At 46.4% G+C, this 19,185-nt stretch overlaps 1 protein-coding gene across 4 annotated transcripts in view; it reads right to left on the reverse strand.

Annotated features, from left to right (window-relative positions):
- TUBGCP6 (tubulin gamma complex associated protein 6) overlaps nt 1-19,185 on the reverse strand; it is a 57,558-nt gene that overhangs the window by 728 nt on the left and 37,645 nt on the right. For 3 of the 4 annotated variants that reach the window (XM_053252103.1, XM_053252102.1, XM_053252104.1), the window contains exons 21-25: nt 18,627-18,768; nt 17,823-18,017; nt 17,448-17,580; nt 15,717-15,930; nt 1,100-1,299 (exon numbers count right to left, since the gene is read on the reverse strand). In XM_053252103.1, the coding sequence (XP_053108078.1) occupies nt 1,100-1,299; nt 15,717-15,930; nt 17,448-17,580; nt 17,823-18,017; nt 18,627-18,768 (884 nt within the window). Of the gene's footprint in view, nt 1-1,099; nt 1,300-10,399; nt 10,524-15,716; nt 15,931-17,447; nt 17,581-17,822; nt 18,018-18,626; nt 18,769-19,185 lie in introns of those variants that run through there. The other variant, XM_053252105.1, reaches the window with a different exon arrangement.

Genomic DNA, 19,185 nt, shown 5'->3' on the forward strand with positions numbered 1-19,185 from the left:
GTGTTGTCTTTTTTGTCCCAGAAGAACTTCATTTCTTTTCAATTGAGCCCATACAGAAGTCTATTCACTTCCACAATTTCCAATCTCTGTAGTGAAAGTTATCACACTTTACATTTACTTTATTACATTTTTGTACTGCTTCACCTCCAAAGAGTTCAGTGTGGCATACATAATTCTCCCCCAGCCTCGATGTTATTCTCACAACTGTCCTATAAGGTAAAACAGGCTGAGAATCACTGGCCCAAAGTCAGCCTGTGAGCTTCACGGCTGAGTGAGGATTTGAACTTTGACTCCCCAACACGACTTAACTACGATACCACACTGACGTGAATGTTGATTCATGTAAACAAGGGTGCACTTCAGCAAAAGCTCCACCAAACACAGTAGTTCTCTGTAATCCATCTACAGCAGCAAGTTCAATCAGATGCAGTGGCCCACATGTTACACAATGTTACAAGGGCAGAGGAGCTCTACCTTAATAGAGCATCTGGAAAACAGTTGTGCTGAAGCCTTCCACAGCCCAGCCTGGGAAGTGGCAGCAATTTCAGGGACAGAATCCTGGAAGCGAAAAGGGCTTTTGGAGGGAGACGAGAGAAGCAAAAATCACTGAGCGCTCCATCCATGCTGGGCTGCAGAGCAAGGCTTCAATGCAGCCCTTCTTCAAGATAAGATTATTTTTCTCATATGTTCAACTCATGCTGAGATGGCATCAAGTGTATGAGAGAAGGTATATATGGTGCCAATAGCCAAAACCCATGTGAATCAGCTCCTCCAGGATGCATCAGAATGGCTGCTTTTGAAAACCAAGACATAAGTTTTGTCTTGGCTTTCAAAGACATAAGCCAAGACGCATGTTTTGGGCGGTATAGAAATATTCTAAATTTAATTAATTAATTAATTGGAGCCATTTAAATATATACTTTAAGGCCTTGGAAATAGAAAAGCAGAGGGATGTCTTGCCCAGGATTAAATTTATCAAACTGGTCAAGATAAACTTCACTAACTCAAGCACCCTGGTCATGCTACAGTACATAGAAGAAACTACAAGAGCATCAATTTTCCAAGTATAAACACATTTTCTAAATCATGCAAGTCTTACCATTGAATAAGAAATGGGAGTAATATTTGAATGTGTTGTAGGATTGCTGCATTAAACCAAAATTGGGATGGATAGCCATTTGTTTGCTGGCATCAAAACCCCATGACTGAGAGATTAGCTGGCTCCGGAACTTCAATATGAGGCTAAAGATACTGTGAATAATGTTCATTACAGGGGCTGCCTTTTCAGTCAACAATCCCCTGTCAAAACAAAAACATCAGCTTAAAAAAAAAAAAGACGACGACAGATTTTATAATGTTATTTGGCAAGTAAAAATACAACTCCAGTACCTCTGCAGCAACTGTTTATGAGAAAAATGAAAGTCCAATATTTTAAATACACTTGTCTGTGTCCATTTTCACCAGTTCCCACTTCCCTGCTGTCATCTGCATGCAGATGTCACTTTGGACAAGCAGGAAAACAGAAAAAAATCCCAGACAGTAACACTTTGAAATCTTGTACTGTGCATCCCCTTGGCTTATGCAATAAGGCCCACCATCCCAGCCTGTGTAATTATCACATGTCTACATTCCCTGCAGTTCAGTTATTTGGGCATAAATGAGTGTATGATACTCAACATGCATAAAAATATAACTTAAAATTTCTTGATGAGCCAGATACAGCCAGCAGGAATTGTGCTGCCTACCCTGATTTGTGCCATTTCCCAGGCACCCAACAGGTAAAGTCAAGGAAGCCATAAAAGGGGAGACTTCCCTCCGAAATTGGAAGGCCTTTCCAAATGAAGAGAACAAAAAGGAACACAAACTCTGGCAAAAGAAATGCAAGGTGACAATAAGGGAGGCAAAAAGAGAGTTTGAGGAACATTTACCTAAAAGCATCAAGGGGAAATAAACATTTATATAAATACATCAGATGCAGGAAGCATGCCAGGGAGGCGCATGGACCATTAGACAATGAGGGAGTGAAAGAAACATTGGTAGACTTACCGTGAAGGGTTCTTTTTCAGGGTATAGGGAGGTCATCCTAACTTGACGGGTTTGTCAGCCTCTGCATGCTCTAGACAGGACCAATCAAATTTCAGGCTCAGCATATATAGTCAGGCAGCTGTCAGTCAACTCCCCAGTTCCAGGACTGTAGTAGAGAGTAAGACTGAATAATAGGATCGCAGGAAAAAACAACTAACATCCAGATGGACAACCATAACAATAGAAAATATCCCTAACAATAGCAGAAAGAAAGGGATAGGTAAACTCTGCCCTGGGAGCCGCCCCGCCTCCCCAATAACAAAAATTATATACCCTCCATCCGCGGGAGGGCCAGATGACCTCCCTATACCCTGAAAAAGAACCCTTCACGGTAAGTCTACCAATGCTTCTTTTTCTATGGTATAGGGAGGTCATCCTAACTTGACGGGACATACCCCAGCCATGAAAAGTAAGGGAGGGAAGCGGACGGTTAAACCACCTGCTGTAGAACCGTTCTCCCCACCGCAGCTTGTGCTGCATGAAAAGAAGGGATCTTGTAATGTTTAATGAACGGCGACAACGAGGACCAAGTCGCTACTTTACAAATCTCCTCTGGGGCGCCCGAGCCGAGAAGGCAGCAGAGGTGCTGGCACCACGCGTAGAATGGGCCGTCACCCCCGGAGGAACAGGTAAGTTCAAGGACTCATAAGCCAGAACAATGGAGGCCCTAATCCATCTGCTCAAGGTTGCTTTGGCAACCCTGGACCCCATCGAAGAGGGCTGGAAGGAAACAAATAAGGCATCGGTTTTCCTAAATGACTTGTTACGATTAATGTAAATTTTTAGAGCTCTACGCACGTCCAAGGTATGCCAAGCCTTTTCTTTAGGATGAGAAGGCTTAGGACAAAAAGAAGGTAGAACCACCTCCTGACTTCTATGGAAAACAGAGTTCACCTTTGGAAGGAAGGTAGGATCCAGCTTTAAGACCACAGAGTCTTGCTGGAAAAGGCACAACTCCTTACGAACCGACAAGGCAGACAACTCAGAGACTCTGCGGGCCGAAGTTATGGCCACAAGGAAAACGACTTTAAAGGATAGTAACTTCAAAGACACCTCCCTGAGAGGCTCAAAGGGAGGTCTAGTCAGAGCATTTAGGACCCTGTTAAGATCCCATGTAAGGAATCTATGTACCGGCGGAGGGGCCAAGTTGTTCGCTCCTCGCAAGAACCTGGCAAGGTGAGGATGCAATCCCGATGAGCCCGGACCCGAAAGATCTAACACTGACTACAAGGCCGAAGTTTGTCGGTGTAGAGTATTCGGACGGAGGCCCATATCATGACTGGCTTGTAGGAACTCTAACACCTCCGACACACCTGCAGAAGGAGGATCAACCGAATGCTTGACCCCCCAGGCACAGAAAGCTGACCACGTGAGCTCATATATGTGAACAGTGGATGGCCTCCTGGCCGCCAGAATAGTATTCTGCACTTGAGAGGAATAACCCCTAGACCTTAGCACCCCCCGCTCAATCTCCAGGTGTGAAGCCGTAGCCACTCTAGTTCTGGGTGAACAAGGGGCCCCTGAGAAAGGAGATCTGATCTCAAGGGAAGAGGCCAAGGTGGGAGGACAGACAGGTCCATTAGGTCCAAAAACCAGGGCCTGCGAGGCCAGTAGGGAGCCACCAGGATAAGTTCCACTCCTTCTGCAAGCAACTTGGCTACCACTAGAGAGAGGATCGGGATAGGTGGAAAAGCGTACAGTAGGCCATGGCGACGTAAGAGCATCCACCCCCGCCGCTTGAGGACAACTGAAGCGAGAGAAAAAGTTGGCTAGCTTCGCATTGTTGCGGGCCGCGAAGAGATCCAACACAGGAACCCCCATCCTGTCCACAATTTGGTCGAAAACAGTCGGATGCAGGGCCCACTCTGCAGGATCCAGCCACAGGCGGCTCAACCAGTCCGCCTGAAGGTTGGCAACGCCGCTCAGGTGCTCGGCCATGATCGAACTTAGATGAAGTTCTGCCCAACCGAGCAGCAGGTCTGATTCTCGCATCAAGGCTCTGGATCTGGTGCCCCCCTGATGATTCACGTGGGCCTTTGTGGTCACGTTGTCGGTCCATATGAGGACATGCCTCCCCTCCACTAAATCCTGAAACCGGAGAAGGGCCAATCGGACCACTTTCAATTCTAGCCAGTTGATGTTGTGCCTCAGATCTGCCTCGGACCACAGTCCCTGAGCATGGTGCATGCAACAGTGAGCTCCCCAACCAGATAAACTCATGTCCGACGTGACCACCAGTTTGGTCGGTGACTCCAAGGACAGACCTCTCTCCATCGCTGGAGATAGCCACCACTGAAGTGAGGACTTGACCCTGCGACTCAGCTTGACCCATAATTGACTCTTTTCCATAATTGCCGATTGAAACGGTAGAATAGCCCACTGGAGGACCCTGGAATGCCATCTTGCCCAAGGCGTGCACTCCAGGGTAGCTATCATCATCCCCATGATCTGGGCGAGAAGCATGAGAGGACATTTGCGTTTGTGGAGCAAAGGAGCAATGGCTGAGGCCAGTTTTTCTCTGCGTTCTGGAGTTAGAGACACTGTGGCCGTCCGAGTATTGAACACTGCCCCCAGGTGATGCAGGACCTGAAACGGTAGTAGGTGGCTTTTCTGTCAGTTGATGACAAAACCGTGTTCCCCCAAAATTTGGACCGCCTGACGAACATCCCTGGCAGCTCGTTCCCGAGAAGCCGATCTGAGAAGTAAGTCGTCGAGATATGGGTGACTATGTATCCCCTGAAGGCGGATGTGGGCGATGACTGCCACCATTAACTTCGTAAATACTCGAGGCGCTGAGGATAGCCCGAATGGGAGGGCCCTGTACTGATACTGGTTCTGGCTGTATGAGAATCTCAGGAATTGTCGGCAGGCCGGATGGATTGGCACATGTAGATATGCCTCGGAAAGGTCGATGGATGCCAAAAAATCCCCTGGCCGCACCGCGGCCTTGATTGTCTTCAACGACTCCATCCGAAAGGATCTTTTCCTGACATACCGGTTGACACGTTTCAGGTCTAGAATCGCACGCCATGAGCCATCTTTCTTTGGAACTAAGAAGATCAAAGAGAAAACGCCTGCACATGATTCTGTCAATGGCACAGGTTCTATAGCCTGAATATCCAGAAGATGTTGGATAGCCTGATGCATTAATAGACGTTTTGACCGAACTCTGGATTTTGGAGTGACTAAATAAAACTCTGGAGGAGGCGTCACAAAATCTATAGTGTAGCCCTGATGAACGGTACGGAGGACCCATTGGTCGGAAGATGTTACCGCCCAGGTCTCTGAAAAACTTAAAAGCCAGCCTCCCACCGGGATCTTACGATTTTGTGGAGCAGCTGCGGTGGCAAAAGTTCTGGACTGGAATCTGTTGTTCCCTCTACCACGGTTGTTCCAGGATTGACGCCAGGCGGGTCTGTATGACTGGCCTCGGTTGTCTCTTGAGTTCTCTCTGTACTGACCTCCCGGAGGTCGGCCAAAGGATCTGTTGGGACGAAAAAGAAATTGCGGCGAGGAGGAGAAATTCCCACAAAAGGACCTCCTAAATTCCCTATGACCACCCGGCATAGCCTTTTTCTTATCTTTGGTATCAATTAAAAGGGGTTCCAGAGATTGCCCGAATAATTTTGCGCCCAAGAAGGGAATAGCAGCCAAGGTAACTTTGGACTTAGCATCCGCCTGCCAATTTTTGAGCCACAATCCCCTCCGAATTGCTATACCCGCGGTCATAGCCCTGGATGCGTGTTGAATGCAATCCAGCGACGAATCCGCCATAAGAGCAGCAGCTTTAGCCAGCTTATTCACCCCTTGACGGAGAGCGACATTCTCAGGAGGTATAAGTTTAATCAACTCCTTAGTCCAGAGGACAGAAGCCCTGGCAAAAATTGAGTTGGTTGCTGCCGCTCTGATAACGGTGGCAGAAGCCTCGTGACCTTTGCGAAGAAGATGATCCGCTTTTTTGTCCTCAGGAAGTTTCAGATGTTCCTCGCCTTCCTTGCTTAACAAGGCGCCGGACACCACTTGCGCCACGGGAGCATCGACCACAGGCACTGCTAGAATAGACATAATCTCATTAGGTAGGTTATACAGCTTTTTAGGAATAGACAGAGTGGGCTTTGAGGAATTAGGAACACCCCATTCTGCCAACATGACATCCTTGAATAAGGTAGGAAAAGGCACTGTAGCCACCGAGGCAGCAGTTGAAGGAAAAACCTCTTGGTCCAGGCTGGGGGTAGCCGTCGCCCCAGTTTCTGGAACCACATCCTTAATGACTCTTTTTGCTTTTGCCAAGAGGATCTCATATTCAGATAAAGAAAAAAGCCTGGTAGAACTGGGCTTTTCTGCGGGAGCCTGTTCGTCCGATAATTCCCCTTCCTCTTTTTCGGAGTTAGAAGAATGCGTATCAGAGGACATGGGATCAGTCGGATGTGTGCCCCCTAAGGGAGGTTGTTGTGGCGGCTGGGGTGGAGCCGGTCTAGGGACCACTGCAGGCAAGGTCGATACCGGGATCACCGGCAGGGTATCAGGTGCAATAGGCATAGGGTTGAGCACATTTAATGGTCTCCCGGGAACCTTGACAGGTACCTCCTCCGAAGAGGATGATGACCTGGGCTGTCTCCGCTTACGAAAAAATTTCTGCCTTTTCTGCAGGAACCTCTCCTTCTCCCCATGAGGAACGGCCCGCCTAGCAGGGCTGGAGTCGGAAGAGGAGGAAAATGAAGGGTGTCTAGAATGCCCCCTTCTTGTGTGAATTGCAGAAGTCGCAGGAACCGCCGGGGTAGAACCAGCTCCCAACAGGGGAGTGACCACAGACAAGCAATTGTTTTGTGATGAAGTCCCCCAGCCATTGAGCCACATCGGGTGAAATGTGCACTCCCTGCGACGTGCTGCTAGCAGACAGGGTAGGAACAGCTTCTGCTGGGCTCTTAGATAAGTGGCAACGGTAGGAGTAGTCGTCGAAGAGCCAGGCGGATTGGTCGCCAAATTTGCCGCTGAGGGCAACAACGGACCCGCTGGTGGGTCATGCAAACATATCGGACCCCGAGGGGGGTCGATGGCACCAATATCGCCACAAATCGGCAGCAGGAGCACTGCGGCCGCGGGAACAGAATCCCTCCCCTAATCAGCAGAAGGCAGTAAAGCAGCAAACGCGGCTCTTTTGGCAGCCGGAGCTGCATCTAAAATGGCCGCCGGCAGTTTTTCGGGTGGGAAAATGACGGACTGTTCCTCCCCAACCGCCTGTAACTGCAGCCGTTCTGTGAGGGGAGCACCCGGAGCGAGTTTTCGCTTTTTGCGCCTTTTAGTGCCCTCATCCTTGAGGTGCTTGGTCTTTTTTGCAGCCTTTTTAGGCGGAACGCCAGCGGGAGCGCTTTCCACAGCAGGTAGGGAAGCCCCTATGGAGGCTGTGATCGGCAAGGCTGAGACTCCCGAATGTAGAGCCGTTAGCTCGGGAGGATTTGAGGCGCTAAGCGACAATGCCATGGAATCATTGCCCCGCGATTCAGAGAGGGGTCCCTCAGAGAGAGAGCCCTTCAAATGGTCCCCAACCTGGGACGCTTCCATAACTCAAGCGCGAGAATAAATTGTTATCAATTTAAAAGCGCGAAGTGCGGGCTCCCTTCCCCTCCTTGCACACAGCAGAAAGGAGAAAAGATGAAAGGAATAGAACTAGCCTGACACAGCCTGATAGATCAGAGGAGTTCAGGAACTCTCGAAGCAAAAAACAGCACAGTCTAAGAGCAAGACAGGACTGGAACTGGGGAGTTGACTGACAGCTGCCCTACTATATATGCTGAGCCTGAAATTTGATTGGTCCTGTCTAGAGCATGCAGAGGCTGACAAACCCGTCAAGTTAGGATGACCTCCCTATACCATAGAAAAAGGGATTATTAAGGATGATATGGAGGTTGCAGAGAAACTAAATGAGTTCTTTGTGTCTGTCTTCATGGCAGAGGATGCTGAGCATATACCTGATCTTGAACCAGGCTTTTCAGGGATGGAGGCTAAAGAGAGGAGTCAGATAGAAGTGACAAGGGATGATGTTCTAAACTGTCTGGAAAAACTGAAAACTAGCAAATTGCCAGGGCCGGATGGCATCCATCCAAGAGTCCTCAAAGAACTCAAATATGAAATTGCTGACCTTCTTGCAAAAACATAACTTATTCCTGTAATTGGGCTCTATACCGAAGGACTGGAAAGTAGCAAATATTACCCCGATTTTCAAAAAGGGATCCAGGGGCAATCCAGGAAGTTACAGGCCAGTTGACTTAACGCCTGTTCCTGGCAAATTGATGGAAAGCATCCTCAAGGATAAAATTGTAAAGCACATCGAAAAACAGGCCCTGCTGGGAGAGAACCAGTATGACTTCTGCAAAGGTAAGTCTTGCCTCATGAACCTTTTGGAGTTCTTTGAGAGTGTCAACAAGTATGTGGATCAAGGTGATCCAGTTGACATAGTATACCTGGACTTCCAAAAAGCTTTTGACAAAGTTCCTCATCAAATACTCCTGAGGAAACTTAGCAGTCATGGGATAAGGGGACAAGTACATGTATGGATTGCTAACTGGTTGAAGGACAGGAAACAGATGGTGGGGATAAATGGAGATTTTTCACAATGGAGGGAAATAAGAAATGGGGTCCCCCAGGGATCTGCACTGGGACCGGTGCTTTTTAATTTATTCATAAATGATCTAGAAGTAGGGGTAAGCAGCAAGGTGGCCAAATTTGCAGATGATACCAAACACTTTCAGGTAGTGAAATCCAAAACAGATTGTGAGGATCTCCAAAAGGACTTCTCAAAACTGGGTAAGTGGGCAATAAAATGGCAAATGCGGTTGAATGTTGGCAAGTGTAAAGTGATGCACATTGGGACGAAAAACCCCAACTTCATGTATACGTTGATGGGATCTGAGCTGTCCGTGACTGACCAGGAGAGTGATCTTGGGGTTGTGATGGACAGCTCGTTGAAAGTGTTGACTCAATGTGCAGCAGCTGTGAAAAAGGGTGTGAAAAGTGATACATGCTAGGTATCACTAGGAAGGGGAATGGAAATAAAACAGCTAATATTATAATGCTCTTATGCAAAACTATGGTGTGGCCACACCTGGAGTACTGGGTATAATTCTGGTCACTACATCTAAAAAAGGACATTGTAGAACTGGAAAAGGTGCAGAAGAGGGCACTCAAGATGATCAGGGGCCTAGAGCACCTTTCTTATGAGGCAAGGCTACAAAACCTGGGGCTATTTAGCTGAGAAAAAAAGATGACTGCGGGGTGACATGATAGAGGGTCTATAAAATCATGCGTGGTGGAGAAAGTGGATTGAGAGAAATTCTTCTCTCTGTCACATAACACTAGAACCAGGGGTCATCCCATGAAATCGATTGCCAGGAAATCTAGGACCAACAAACGGAAGTACTTTTTCACACAACGCATAATCAAATTGTGGGATTCTCTATCACAAGATGTGATGACAGCCAACAACCTGGACGGCTTTAAGAGAGGTTTGGATAACTTCATGGAGGAGAGGTCTATCATCGGCTACTAGTTGGAGGGCTATAGGCCATCTATATTTTTATCTGTTGTATTGTTTTTATGGCTGTTTTTATATGTTTTTAGCTTGATTTTTTAAATTGCTTTTTTATTGTATGTTTTAATTTTTGTAAACCGCCTTGGGGTCGTGTTTTTAACGAAAGGCAGTATATAAATAAATAAATAAATAAATAAATAAATAAATAAATAAATAAATAAAATCTACAGCCTCAGAAGCAGGATACCTCTGAGTACCAGTTGCAGGGGACAGCAGGAGAGAAGACATGCCCTCAACCCCTGCCTGTGGGCTTCCAGCAGCATCTGGTGGGCCACTGTGTGAAACAGGATGCTAGATTAGATGGCCCTTTGGCCTGATCCAGTAGGGCTGTTCTTATGTTCACCTATGAATCCACTTGCCAGCGGCAAGTCCCCCAGCCCTCTGGCAAGTGGGGCATCCAGCACCACACAGTTCTCCTCGCCATTTCCACTGCCATCTTTGAGAAGGTAAAAAACAGCAGGAATCCTTTGCGAGCAGTAGGAGAAGGCTCCCAGTGGTCCTTCTCATCTCCATCTCCCCGTGCAAATGACAGAACATCCACTTATCTCCTAAGAACTGTGCTTGTATGCCAGAAATGAATCTGAGGAGAGAGGGGGAATTGGTGCCAGCCACAAATAATGGCTGGCTAGTGAATTAAATCTAAATTTGTGGCCATTTCCCTGCAATTTCCTCTCCTCGTGCTTAGGCTGTTTTAGATTGTTGCCACACAGATGTCTTCTAACATACCACTTTGAGAGATTGCTTTATCTTCCTACTCTGTCACATTATTGCTGAACTCTTTCTTCTTCCATATTTCTTCAGTTTCTGTTCCCTTAGTATTGATGCACGGCACCATATTATCAAAAAGCCTCTGGAATCCAATTTTAACAACTTAGGTTAAACTTATTTATTTAAAATATTTCTACCCCACCTCTCCAGCACACTACTGCTCAAGTGACTTACAATCAGCGGTGCTCTTAGGACCAGGCTGAAGTCCAGTCTTCTGTGGGGGCTCCAAATGTCCCCTGGATCATGTCTCTCCAGTGACCATGGCGGTGCGCCAGTCCGCGCTGCACTGGTGCAACCAGCAGGCAGCCATGTGCATGGATGGCAATGTGGAGATCTGGTCTTGTGGTAGCAAGCATGACTTATCCCCATAGCTAAGCAGGGTCTGCCCTGGTTGCATATGAATGGGAGACTTGATGTGTGAGCACTGCAAGATATTCCCCTCAGGGGATGAAGCCACTCTGGGAAGAGCAGAAGGTTTCAAGTTCCCTCCCTGGCTTCTCCAAGATACGGCTGAGAGAGATTCCTGCCTGCAAGCTTGGAGAAGCCGCTGCCAGTCTGTGAAGACAACACTGAGCTAGATAGACCAATGGTCTGACTCAGTATATGGCAGTTTCCTATGTTCCTATGCTTGGCCAGCCAGGGGGAGGGGCCTCCAAATGTCACCCGTGGCGACTGCACCTACGTTATTAGTTCTCTTCTCCTGTCTGTTATGCTGTGGTTGTAGGTTGGGGGTCTTGGAGAGCTGGGGCTTTAATAATTTTAATAGGACCAACTTTCCATTTGTTCATCTTTAAAAGAATATCCAGCTATATATCTGAGATCCATCCAAAGAAATGAAATACAAAAGGTGGAGTTGTCTGCACTACAATTTTTGTACAGTTAGCAAGCAAAAATGTTAAATGAAGAGGATGCAAATTGTTTTTATTCAACATGTGGAGATCTAGATTTAAAAAAAAACAAAAAAACTTAAGGTCTACAATTATTTTCCTACATCCCCCCTCCCTCGGGTTTGGATGATTTAAAAGGGTAACAAGTGTATCAAATATTTTTCTCTTCTCTGAAGGCCTTTTTCTGCAAATGGCGGAACAGTTTCTACTTTTTACAGACTTTCCATAATATTATTTTTGCTGGCTTTCCTCCTATATTTTCTCCTTGGAGGAGAAAACTACTTGAGGGGTGTTGCTGCTGATATTTTTAGGGGAAAAGCCAGAGGGGAGAAAGTCAAACTCCTTACCCTCTCCCACCTTGTGCTGTGCTTTAGATTTCAGCCTCAGCAACTGCATTTTATAAAAAGGAAAGAAACCCACACACATGGAAAATCTAGAGATGGAATGGCCATATATTTATCTATCAATTTTGGAGCCATCTGAGGGCATTTTCACTGATTATAGGAGACTAGTATTTTTAAGCCCGTTAAAATAACGGGCGCTAGTACCTTCCCCCCCCCCTTCCTTCTCCCTCTCTCTCGCCCTCCTTTCCTTCCTTTTTTCTTTTTCTTTCTCTCTCTCTCTCTTTCATTCCTTCCTTTTCTCTCCCTCTCCTTCCTTTTCTTCATTTCTTCCCCCTCTTCTCCTTCCCTTCTTTCTTTTTTCTTTCTCTTTCTCTCTTTCCTTTCTTTCTTCTCTCTCTTCTCTCTCCATTCCTTCCTTCTCCCTCCCTCTCGCCCTCCTTTCCTTCCTTTTTTTTCTTTCTCTCTCTCCCTCTTTCCTCCCTTCCTTCTCTCTCCCTCTCTCTTTCCTTCCCTTCCTTTCTTCCACCTCTTCTCACTCCCTTCTTTCTGTTTTCTTTCTCTTTTCCTCTTTTCTACCTTTAACGGGCTCGCTCTTTGGGGCTGGCTGCATGAGAGCACTGCCAAAAAACCTCTTCATTTCCTTTTAGTGACTTCTTAGTGCCCCCAGTTCTAGTTTAATAGAAAAGGAAGGACATGATGTAGTTTTAATGACAGGAAACCAATGCCTTCCAAAGGAATAAATTCCATCACTGGCTGCCACAAAGTGTGCTAATTATTTTCGTTGATAAATTAAAAGCCATAAAAGTCTCTCTAAAGCGTGCAGTTTACAGTCATAGTCTGCCCTACTGCTGCACTGAGAGTTGATATAGAACTGTTTATTTTAATGTAGTAAACACTCCCTTTTTTTGGTTTAGCTAGGATATCTTCTGTGTCAATCAAATACAGTTTGTGTTAATTTGGCCTTATACGAAGACAGTCAGTGAATCAGAAAGTTATGACGAACCCTTCTAATCAGGTTGTCAAGTGATTTTGTGAATATTGTGTGTAGACTCCCCAACAGGGGCAAGCAGCTGTAGGTTGGGGGGGGAGGAGTCTGAATCAGGACCATGGCAAGAGCAAAGAGTAAAGCCCCCCTCCCCCATTCTGTGATCCCGATACAGATTAGGTCTGCAGCTATTATTTAGCAAAAAGCAAAAGAATAAAGAAAAGGAAAAGCAAAAAAGGTTCACATGCCAGGGCCAATTGCATGCTTGATGTAACATCTTTTTTGATCTTGGTTCATGTTCGCCCTGATGTATGCACACATTCCGTTCCATTCACACATTGTTACATTCATTCGAATGGAAGGAGCCGGTCTCTGTGGACCCAAAGAATATACAAACAAATGTGCTCCCCTCATTAAAAGGAATAAGAAAGAGGTTGCAGGGCGAGGGTTCATTTCTACATCAGAGCATTAGCATGTGGATTTGAAGTCTGTTGTCTTTTTAATGTCTAATGTCTAGTTAATTTAATTATTATATCATTACTTAAGGTTTATATATGCTCCCTTTTCACCCTATCAAGGGCTCCCAAGACAATTTACATTACATGAAAAAATGAGTCAATTAAATCCAAAGATCAAGACAATGCAGTTTTTAAAAAGTGCAGTCAAAAAAAGTGGTTTAAGACCTGGTATGCTCACCCGCCTACCTCCGAGGGTGGGGGGGAAGGAGGGGAGTCGCTGGGGCGCTTAACGGGCGCTAGAAGAGCTGTAGGAGAGCAGCTTCCCCAGCAGGCTCATCCGGGCTCTTCCTTGCCGGCTCTCCTGCAAGTCAAGGCCGCCGCCGGTGTCCAAGAGAAGCAATCCGTCCCGGGGGGGGGGGGCGCTGAGTTCAGGAGGACCCTGCTCCGGCTGGACTCTACATCCTTCATGCCATCGCTGCTGCCGCCGCCGTGGCACACATTGAGCTGCTCTTCAGCCAGAGCCCGGCGGAGCCGCCCTCGTCTTCTCCTCCGCTGTGGCTGCGGTGCATGGCATCACGGCGGGGGGCAAAAGCAACAGCAGCAGCGGCGGCGACAGCAGCAGCAAAGGGTGCCGGCACCCGCTTGGCTGGAGGTGGTGGGTGGCAAGCAGCCTTTTCCAGGTGCAGAGGGATGAAGCAGAAGAAGGCGGGAGAAAGACTGGGGCAGGAGGCGCTTAGCGCTTTCCCCACAGCTCCCGCCAAGCAGGAAAAGGGCAGGGGAAGCCGTGGGGGCCATCTTGCTAACCCACAACAGGGAGTGCATGTGTGCGGGGCGGGGGGTCGGGTGAGAGAGAGAAGAGGCGACGGCGGCTCCGCTCACACGCCTTCCCTTTTGGAGACTCCAAAAGGGGCCGGGACACTGGTGTCGGTGGTCGGGCGAAGAACTGCTTAATTTCAGCGGAAGAGAGGTGCTCGCAAGCAGAGCTCCTCTCTCTTGCAAAGCCTGTGCCCGTACTGTCAGTTTGGACGCAAAGGACGCCTATTGCGCCCTTTACGGCCATAGTGTCAGTTCGGGCAGAGCCGTTGCAAAGAGAGGAGCTCTGCTTGCGAGCTCCTCTGTCTCTCTGGATTTTAGGAGTTTTTTGCCCGACGGACATGGCCGGGGTAAGGAGGGCTCGGCAGTTGGGAGGGAGGGCGGGCGGGCGGCCAACGGCAGTGTTGGGTGGGAAATGGCCGCCCGTGGGGCCGTGCATGGAGGACTGGGGATAGGGGCGAAATGGCCGCCGGTGGGCCCGGAACGGTGGTGGCGGGCGGGCGGGCGACAGCAGGAGGTCGAGTGTTTGGTGGCTTTGGAACACTGGCATTGGGGGCTGGGTGTTTGTTGGGAAAGCGGGCGGGCGGGCAGCGATTGGCCCGTAATGGGCGCCTGTGGAGCCGCGGCGAGAGGCCGGGTGTTTGCTGGCTAATGGCCGCCCGTGGCTTTGGGACACTGGTGTCTGCGGTCCTGTGTCCCTTGGGCTCTTCTGGGCCTGCGCTTCGCGCAGGCCCAGAACAGCCCAGGGAGGCAGGGACGCAGATCCCCAACGTTCCAAGGCCACGGCCACTCACTTAGCCTTTTATTATATAGGATTACCAGAAATACTTTTGGAGTATGTGCTTTGAGAATAGAAATCTGGAACCTCTAATTCTATGAACTGGCACTAGGTGTATCTGCCATTCATTTCAGAGAGATGCATAGGCAGTGCTAGTGTGTACGGCTACCAGTATATTTATTGGCCCTGCTGTTGTGCCCCCAGCAGCTGTGTAGAAGTTTTTGGAGTACAACTCCCATGATTCTCAGCCAAAGTGGCCAATAGCCAGGGATTATAGGAGTTGTAGGCCAACATCTGCAGGAGGGCTGAAATTGAGCAGCCCTGATCTAGAAGAATGCCAAAGCTACAAACCTGAGTCTTTTAGGGGGAGAGCAACCCTATCTAAGACCAGATTTCTTTCACCAGCCAGATTACTGGTTTTATTGACCCACAGCACCTTTGTCTTACCTGAAACTTAACTCTCTGTTTGTTTGCCCCTACTCAACCCAGAACAGCCACCAGGCACTAGTACAGTCCAAAGTCTGTGCATCAGAAAGATCGATTCTTACAATCATTAAAAGGTTGATTACACATGAAATGAAACTTATTTATCAATGTCACATTGGGCTGAAAGTTTTGAATTAGGAGATTCCTTTCCCTCCCACCACCTCCCATTCCCATGTATGCATACTATCATGTACACCCATCATCTTGAAACAAACAGTCTATGGTGGGGTGTGTGTGTGTGTGTGTGTGAGAGATATATGGCCTCTTCCCTAGGCATCACAGTGATGTCAGCTAAGCTTCAAGCGCCTTGAAATGGGATCCAGCTTTCCACCTGCTCCCCTCAGCTTTCCATCCTAATTACCATCCTTGCAATGTGCAAGAGGTGAAGTCTACTAGCTCCAAACAGGTCAAGTGGCAAAAGCCAGTGTAACGAGGACTCACATTTATTCAACATTTTATTTTAAAAATCTTGCTCAGTATATCAGGCAGACAAATATGATATACTGTAGTTAAAAGTCTCCTACCGGAAGATTGCTTTGTTGAGGTATTCTGCGTGCGTTCTGTAAATTTCTTCCAGATTTCCTACAGAAGACAGTTTATTTCCAAATTCACACCATGTCACATGCAGGATCTGATTGGCAATATAACCTTGAATAACTTTAACAAAGTGTTGCATTTCATGTTTATAAAGCTGGAGCTGTCGAAACTGAACTGAGTTTGATGCATGTTTTACTAGAGCTGAAAAATCAAAATGAAAAGATTATTTTTATTTATTTATTTATTTATTTTTACATTTCTATACCGCCTTTCATTAAAAGAAAGTCCCAAGGCAGTTTACAAAAATTAAAACATACAATAAAAGCAATAAAAACATCAAGCAATAAAAACATCAAGCTAAAAACATATAAAACAAGCATAAAAACAAGACAACATATATTTATGGTGGCGGCGGCAGCAATAATGCTCTGAAAAGTTACAATTTCTTATGCAGCTTGAAAAACAGGTATACTTTTTTCCTGAAACAAGTTTGACAAAGGGCGAGTTTGCACAGTGTGTACATCTGCTTGGATTTTTTGTGGCTAATTACTTGGGTCAGGGTGCATCCCCTCATATGTGTAACTTCTTATGCTTTGCTTCCTTTGCTGTGGTTTTTCAAATGTGTTCTTCTGTAACACTTGTGACACATGCAGTAGCACTATGGTGCTTTCATTGCAACAGCATTAATATATCAAATGACTTGAAAAACCATAGACTTGTAATAATTATGCTGACATACAGAGACCAGCTTCAGGGTCCACTCTGGAAGCCATTTTTGGTCTCCCCTGTGGTGGAAGCAAGAGCTGCCCATAGAAAATAAAGCCAGACTTTACCATACCTGGGAATGGGCAGCAGTGCTTTCTCCCCCCCAACCCCAGCACCATGTAAGGTAACAGTGAAGACAGCAGTTCATTCTCTGAGGTTTCATGTGTGAAAAATGAAACTTCTTTGAGTTTAAACACACATGTGATGTGTCTCCTCACAAGTCAATGGAGCACAATACTTCTACACACACTTAGGATTTTGTATGGGGTATTTGGGGCTGGAAATCAAAACCAGTCTTTGCCCCTTTTCTAACCTGCAGTAATTAATAGTAGGATACATAAGCCACATTCTTAGCCAGAGCTCTCCTACCTGCACTGTGGGAAAACAGGCTGCATTTACATGGACAGAGCTATTTTTTAAATGGTTAAAAACTAGCCATCTCTGTCTCTCACTCTCACTCTCTCACTCACTCTCTCTCTCTCTCTCTCACACACACACACACACTCCCCATCCAAGGTAGGGAGAACATGAGCTCCTCTTGTTGCTGATAGCTTTTGTTTCTAGATTGGCATGTGACTGCCCAATGAAAGTTTACATTAGAATCCTAGTTCTCTCCATTCTTTTCTATGGGCAGCACTCACTTCCATACCAGAGGAAGGAGGGAGAAAAACAGTGCCAAAGGGAACTAGGAAGTTCCATCTCCACACGACTGGATAGTCTTCCTGTCTCCATGTGAAGAACAGCTTGTCTTTCCATCATCCACTATGGTAAAGAGGCAGAAACCTCTTCAGTTTGGTTGGACCACTGCTTTCACCCTGAAATTATGCAAGTCTGAATTTAAATAAACAAATACCCTCATGGAATAGACACAGCAGGAAACAAACTTTGTTAGTGCATGTGTAACCCAGCTTATCTGAATAGGCAGATAAATTGAGTAGTCAGACTTATCTTACCAGTTCGCTTTAAGTGGAACCAAACGTCCTTAAGGGTCCAAACCATATGCTTCAATTGCAACAGGAAAGAGAAAATCTTGTTATATTTATTCATGCAGTTCTCAGTGATGACTATATTTAATGGCCAATCAACCTAAAAATAAATAAATAAAATAAATAATCAAATCCTATTGGCATGACAAGTTTCCCTAACACTGGAGCATTAAACTGCACTTTAAGGTAAGGGCTCAACTATTTTTGCTACTAACATAACACAGCGAATGCATAAGAGATAACAGGATGATCTGGATTAATTAACCTCAATTAATGATGTCTCTATATAAGACAAATGCTAATGTCCGTTCACTTCTCAATTTTTCTGCGAGCTTTTTTTACCTTATACCAGAGTTCCAAGCAGTTTAGGGCATCAGGCGCATTGGGCTTAAACATCTCTGGAAGATACCTCAGTGCAAAAGAGAGATTGGAAGCCAGGTGAGTGTCTCCATGAAGACTGTACTGCAAAGCCTTATTTAAGATGGAATTGAGAACGAGTGGGTTCAGAAGTTCACCTGGTGTCTGCCCTGATCCAAGCTGGAATTTAAAAACACATCACAGAAGGAGAATTCATGTTCTCATATTATAGAGCTGGTTCAGATGACACCATCTGACCAGCCGCCCAACTGTTTGAGGAAAAGCGTGTACACCTCTACCCTCACCCCATCTAGCATGTGGTAAGGGGGGGGGAGGGGCAGACCTTACAAACCATCCCAGGCATTGGGTTGAAATACTGCTTCAAATTAGTGCTCTTGGGATGGCATTCTGGCAACCTGTGCGCACACTCCTCCTCATGCAGTTGGGGAAACCAATCAGACAGTATGATTTGAACTGGTCTATAGTAATTCTTACAAAAGTACCTAGTGCTGTTTGCTTATTTAGTCAAAAACAGCATTTCACCTCATATAGTAAGAACCCCCAAGAGGTGGTTCTACCCATAATAATTAAATAGTTGTTTCCCCACACCCCGCTCCCCTGCCATTGGGGACCTTCCTAATACAACTGTCAGACTTCTGTATACTGCCAGTATGCTGGATGCTGCACAATATCCTTATCTGTAGTAGCAGGTACATGGTGCAATATTGCTACATTAGCAACAGGACATAGCCAAATACTGGAGGCGAAAAGAACAGTTTGTGCAAGTACCTTTTCAAAGAGCAAATCACTGAGCGACTGAGCAAACTCTCCGTCTTCCATCAACAAAAAATGCCTCAATGTTTCAAAATGCTTCTCAACATTCAGTTCCACAAAGTAGTAATCAACAATGGCTTTGTTCACAAGAGAGACACTGGGAACAAGTGAAAATATGGACTAAGTGCTCTTATTTGGTTGTTAAAAGATGTTTTAAAACAAAAAATGCAGCCCACAATTTCCTTTAGTAAGTACAACAAATATAATCATTAAGCACCTAGGAAAAACCAAGAAATCTCTACCAGAACCATGATAAAACAGCCTCTAAAGATACACTTCTATTGTGAGTCTTAAATCAAACAGAGAATAAAAGCAGGTTGCTTTCCTGTAACAGGTGATCTGGGATAATTCACAACATGGGTAACACACCTGCACAGTAGCTCCATGGAAGGATTTCATAACTCCTCCAGGTGCTCTGAAGCTCCACCCTTTGCGGATGGAGCACACTCAGTATCTTGGGCAGCAAAACTCCTGTAGTTCAGTTCCTGGTCAACCATGAGAGTTCAATGCTTCT

The sequence above is a fragment of the Hemicordylus capensis genome, chromosome 5, assembly GCF_027244095.1.
Source record: "Hemicordylus capensis ecotype Gifberg chromosome 5, rHemCap1.1.pri, whole genome shotgun sequence".
NCBI classification, from domain to species: Eukaryota; Metazoa; Chordata; class Lepidosauria; order Squamata; family Cordylidae; genus Hemicordylus; species Hemicordylus capensis.